At 35.9% G+C, this 5738-nt stretch overlaps 1 protein-coding gene across 1 annotated transcript; it reads right to left on the minus strand.

Moving 5' to 3' along the window:
• Window positions 1-329: 329 nt before the first annotated feature.
• LOC149249936 (xyloglucan endotransglucosylase protein 1-like) lies at window positions 330-1925 on the minus strand. The gene is made up of 4 exons (XM_089458850.1): window positions 1537-1925; window positions 1327-1427; window positions 1005-1198; window positions 330-882 (listed from the first exon to the last, which is right to left on the minus strand). The coding sequence occupies exons 1-4, from the start codon at window positions 1694-1696 to the stop codon at window positions 510-512; spliced, it is 828 nt and encodes a 275-aa protein (XP_089314976.1). The 5' UTR covers window positions 1697-1925; the 3' UTR covers window positions 330-509.
• Between the last annotated feature and the right edge of the window lie 3813 nt (window positions 1926-5738).

Raw genomic sequence — 5738 nt, forward strand, 5'->3', positions numbered from 1 at the left:
TCATGTAATAGGAAAGAATGGGTGGAAGGGTCAGGTATCCAGAAGAATTCATTCGCTGAATTCAATGGAATGGAATTGAATTCAGCGGTTAGGTTGGGAAAAGATAGTATTATTATGTGTTGCAGTCAGTACATACTTTTGTAAATAAATAAATGCTACTGTGAGAGGAAACATTTTTGAAATCTTAAAATGTGTGAAACATATATCTATGTCTTGACCGTGTCTTTCTGTTTTCTTGATTTCGATCCGACAGCTTTAGAAAAGAGTTATAGATATTCAAAAAGGTAAAACGCTAACCCATGGAAACCCTAAAGGAAACGCTGTAGCCATTGAATCATCAAAAGAATCTCGCTTTTGTATAGCAGTTCCAAAATGAAATGATTGATACCCTCTAATATTTTACATGTGTGTCTGAGAAAGAATGAAAGAATTAATGTAATAGGAATGAATCGGAATACTTGAAAGGAAAGAATTCAGAGTTCATTCTCTGAATTCAAAGGATTGAGGTTTTATTTGCATTCGGGAGGCGGTCCCTGGGGGAATCTCTTGGTGTCTGCACAATAATCGTAGATCATGTAGTTCTTTCGTACCCACTGGAGCCTCTGCCTCTGTTCTTGGTTCGATTCCAAAGCCACCTCCTCTGCTGCGGCGTCAAAAGAAGAAGTAGCGGCAGCATTGAAATTGCGGAAGGATGCAACAAAGGGAGCTTTAGTCCAGTCGGTCTTCACAAGCCCACCCCTGGTTGCCCAATCATCTGCATTCCAAAGGCTGGAGTAGACCCTCATTGCTTGGGTTTTGGGATAATGATAATTGCTATCCACTTTACCCAACTCTGTCTCCCTGTTCTTAAACACTCGAACGGGACTTCCGTCTACAGAAAATCTGAACAACAAATTACAAGAATGTCAGGGTCATGGACTAGTTTGAGAGGTCACTGTATTGTTTTCAATAATATTGAAAGAAAAAGAAAAAGAATGAATGCAAAGAGTGCTGAGAATACATACATAATTTGGTTTGATGTCCAGAGCACGGAGTAAGTGTGGAAATCCAGGGTTGGGTCGAACCACAAGTAAAATTGCTGCTCACGTCCACCAAGGCCTTGAGCAAAGACATTAGTGTGCAAAATATAAGGATCTCCAGACAGGTTGCCCAGAAATTCAAAGTCTATTTCGTCGTGTTTGGGACCTTGAGATGATAGCTGCAGACAGCCAGCCATAAGAGCAACAACAAACAAACATGTTAGCAGAAGAAGTTATACACCTTGAGTCTAATGAACCAAGGTAGTGCTAATAATTAATTGAATTCAAATAAGGTGGAGTTAATTACATAAAAAGTAGTGACTGTGCCTGCAGAGTTGCCAGGTACCAACTTGATTTGCATATCAATCTTGGCAAATAGATACTCTTGCTTGGATTGAATACCACAACCTGTCATCAAAGAAGAATATTAAGATTAGCTTATCTGATCTTAGCTGAAGTTAATTGACAGAAGAAAAAGGCGTAGGTAGCAGAAGAAAAGCAGAACTTCAAATGGTACCTGAAGAGCGGTCAAGAGTAAGCTGCAACTGTTGTCCATTGTCAAGGATTTTAGCACGATCATTGCCCCATGTAATGTCGACATCATTGTAGAAATTTGCAGAAGCAAGAGCTGCCGAGAAGGCTAATAAAAGAAAGAGGAGGTGAAGAGGTGTGTCCATGCCGATTAAGGATTGGGAAAAGAGTTTGCGATGCAGAGCTGCAGTTCAAGAAATGAGAATAAATGTGTGGAGATGATGGAAGGGTTTGGGGTGAGTGAGGGTTTATATAGAAAGGGAGGGCTTATGGCATCAGCGCGTGGGGAAGGGAAGGGATGGATGGAGCGAGGAAACATCCGACGAAGAAGAGGCATAGAGGCAGCCACCTGATTTGATTTCCATTGTTTCGCTCTTTGCCTTCAGAAAACCAACATATCTCCGTCTATTTGTGCGTTCCAACTCATCACTCCGCAGCTTTTTCAGTCTCCGCGTTTCAGATTTCCAGCTCAACTCTTGCAACATCCAACTGGCATTTTCACTTTCATACAGCGCAGCACCATTACTTCCTCCCACCGCCAACTATATTCAATAATTTTTCTGCTTTTATATTGCCAATTACTTCAATAATTGATGTGTGTTTATTATTACATTGGATTCTACAGAAAATATTTCTCGGTTGTTCTTTTGCTTCACTCTTCACCCACTACCGGCCTCCTTGGGCCTCACAATGGCGCCGAGAAACGCTGGTCTTCATCATCAATTCTACTACTTTTTTATTTTTTTAAATAATGATGATAAATGGAATTTTTTTTTGCAAGATTATCATTATTAATGATGATGAAGACTCGCGTTTACAATTTTATAGATATAAAAAAGGTTTTTTATTTAATTTTCTTTTTCGTGTATTGGTTTAATCTAATACTTTTTAATTTAAAATTTTCAATCTTATTTGACTTCGCTGAAAACCATTGGTTGGTTAATAATGATCTAAGTTTAAAAATGAAAGTTAAGGTTGTTTTATTTTTTTTTTGCAATTCACTAATTAATCCTACTTACTCAATTTTGCATTATTTTTCCCCAAAATATGATTAATCATATTTAGTTTTCCATTATCCTAATCTATCAAGCTATTAATTTTTCATATAATGTAAATTTTAGTTTTGTATTATCATCATCCATTCATTTTGTTTTTTTCATATAGTGTAACTTTCATGTATCTATTATATATAATTGTAAACACACATACACACACACGCAAGAATATTCTATTAATAAAGTATCATACAAATTGTTAAAAGTACACAATATGTTGCTCTATATAAATTTTCAATTCTCTGATATGTTGTTATGAAAGATTGCATATTCTTATCACTACCATAGAAATCTTATAAGCCACAAGTATATTGTTGTAATAAGTACCTAAAATACATGTGATTCTAAAAAACATAGAAATTTAAGCCAAAGGCATGCTCAGTGACTATTTCCTCTCAATAACTTCCATTGCTTCTTTGGATTGGTGAATAGTCTCCTCCTTTTCTCGCTCCCCCTCTACATTGTTGGAGACACATTGGTTTGAAGCTATTCAAGGTGGAGCATTGCACAAATTCAAAACTATATTCCTCAACATGCAATGCTCCCCATCCAACTCCATTAATTTATGCCTCTCCTCACTTAGGATATTCATCACTCATCACCTAGGTTGTGTTAAAGGCAAGTCAAAAACGTATTCTAGGGCTTGTATGAGGCGTAGTTTATCTTCTAGGTTATAGTCATTTTCTTTTTAGGATAATTACCATTTGCTTAGGTTAATATAGAATAACTAACATCTAACTACTCTACACTACTTATGCATGCAGTAATTGTTTATCTGTGTTTTTTGCTCACTTAGTCTAATATTTTCATAAGTTTATAAGTAATATGAAAAAGGAGGAAAAAGAGATATATATATATATATATATATATATATTGCAATTGTAAACAAGTGAAGCACAGAAAGTTATGTAAAGCATTAGTCCTTGAGTATGATTTAGATTACTTTTTGGACCTACAGACATCTCACACAAGTGATATTATATGTCCTTAAAAACCAAGTGGGCTATTTAAGTGACTAAATTTTATTACTTCTTTCTTTTAGTATGGGTAATATACTATCAGATTCATTGTTAATCTTATGTTAGATATTTGTTGACTTTTTAATATATTGTTCAATTCTTGCTTTCAAATAGGGGTATTATAGTATTCAATTCATTGTTAACATTATGTTAGATAATTTGACTTTTTAATATATTGTTCATTTCTAAAGTTTAACCTAGGAAAACTTAGATACCATCATTATACGATTTAACGTAAAACAAGTTTTTTTTTTCTTCTTCCTAAAATCTTATTAGATATAAAGATTGGACTCTTATCGTAAAAGTAGTGGCGTTAATGAACTCTACAATATCAATTGCAATGTCTGTTAACAAATTAATATTGTGCTCCACCTTAAGAAAATCTCGATGAAGTAGTAGAATCAACGCCCCTTTGGCAACTCCTTCTTGCTACCTCACCTTCGCCATCCTTGCACAATATCCAACCATCCAAATATTTTGACAAACTTTCAGTTCATCTTGTTGCAATTATTCTGCAACTTGTTCACTTTCTATACTTTGTGATGTGATTCAAGTAGTTGTTTCTCTATATTTTGGGATGCGAATGAGTTATTTTCTTATTTTTTGAGAGCAAGATTCATTATTTTAATCTTCCGCTTCCAAGTGTGCATAAGGGAGCCCATAATCCAGGTACACCAAGCTTCAAATCCGACATCCAATGCCTTAAGGTCCTACAACCACAATGTTATGTGGAAAACCCAGTATTTCAAAGTGAGCATTACCACATATTTGCCCTTGATCTATGATAGAATAGTGGATAGAGCATTTACTATTATCCCTATATATAATATCCGAGACCCTTTTACATGCAAGGAAAACGAGAAAATGGGTGCATACCTTTTTCTAAAGGCTATATGTGTGGTCCTAATGGCAGAGACATCCGAAGAAGGGCCATTGAGGCAGTCGTTTGGTTCCCATCGTGTCTCACTTTCCCTTTGGCATCCAGGAAACCGAGATTTCTACATTTCTATGTCCCTTTGTGTGTTCCAACTCATTACTCTGCAGTTTTTCGAATCTCCGTGTTTCAAATCTCCAACGTCCAACTGGAATTTTTATTTGCGTAAACAAAGAGACGCAAGTCTATTACTTCCTTCCACCCACACCCACAAGCTTTAAATGCAACCACATTCAATAATTCATATGTTTTTGTATTGCATTGGACTCTCCACCCACTTTTAACCCAACCTTTACTCCATCTTTTTGTTTCTTCATTGGGACTCCAAGTTGGACTCATATGATCCACCTTCCAATCATAAGATGGTTTCCCCTCACAACCTAAAGGGTTATACTAAAATTTTCCCATCAAGAATATCGAAAAAAAAGTCTTGTTAGATGTTGAGGTTATTGATGCCCCTTTACAGTATAACCTCCTCTTAGGTTGTAGCTTCATGTAATTCATGAAGGCGGTATGTTCGTTAGAGTAGTGCACCATGAACTTTACCAAACTATGTATCCCTCTAATCATGAATGTAGTGCACCATGAACTTTATCCACTTTACCCAACTCTGTCTCCATGTTCTTAAACATTCGAATAGGAGTCCCATTTACAAAAAATATGAACAACAAATTACATGAATTTCACGACCATGTTAGTTTGAGAGGTCACTGTATTATATTATATTAAAAGAAAAAGAATGAATGCAAAGAGTGATTAGAATACATACATAATTTGGTTTGATGTCCAAATCACGAAATAACTATGGAAATCTAGGGTTGGGTCAAACCACAAGTAAAATTGTTGCTCACTCCCACTAAGGCCTTGAGAAAAGACATTAGTGTGAAAAATATAAGGATCTCCAAACAGGTTGCCCATAAATTCTCAGTCTATTTCGTCATGTTTAGGACCTTGAGATGATAGTTGCAGATAGCCATAACAACAACAATAAGAAAAATAAGATAATTAGAATAAATGTGTGAAGAAATGAGAGATTAGAAGTAAAATAAATGTGTGTAGAGAATAAATGTGGAGTGTCGGTGTGGATGATGGATGGGTGTGGGGTGAGTGTGTTAATAATATGTATACAAACCCAAATGAGGGAGGGAAGGGTGTATAGCATCTGTGTGGTGAAGGGAGG

This window comes from Pinus tabuliformis, chromosome 7, assembly GCF_031772625.1.
Source record: "Pinus tabuliformis cultivar Carrire ecotype Pingquan chromosome 7, CPIR1, whole genome shotgun sequence".
Classification (NCBI taxonomy): Eukaryota; Viridiplantae; Streptophyta; class Pinopsida; order Pinales; family Pinaceae; genus Pinus; species Pinus tabuliformis.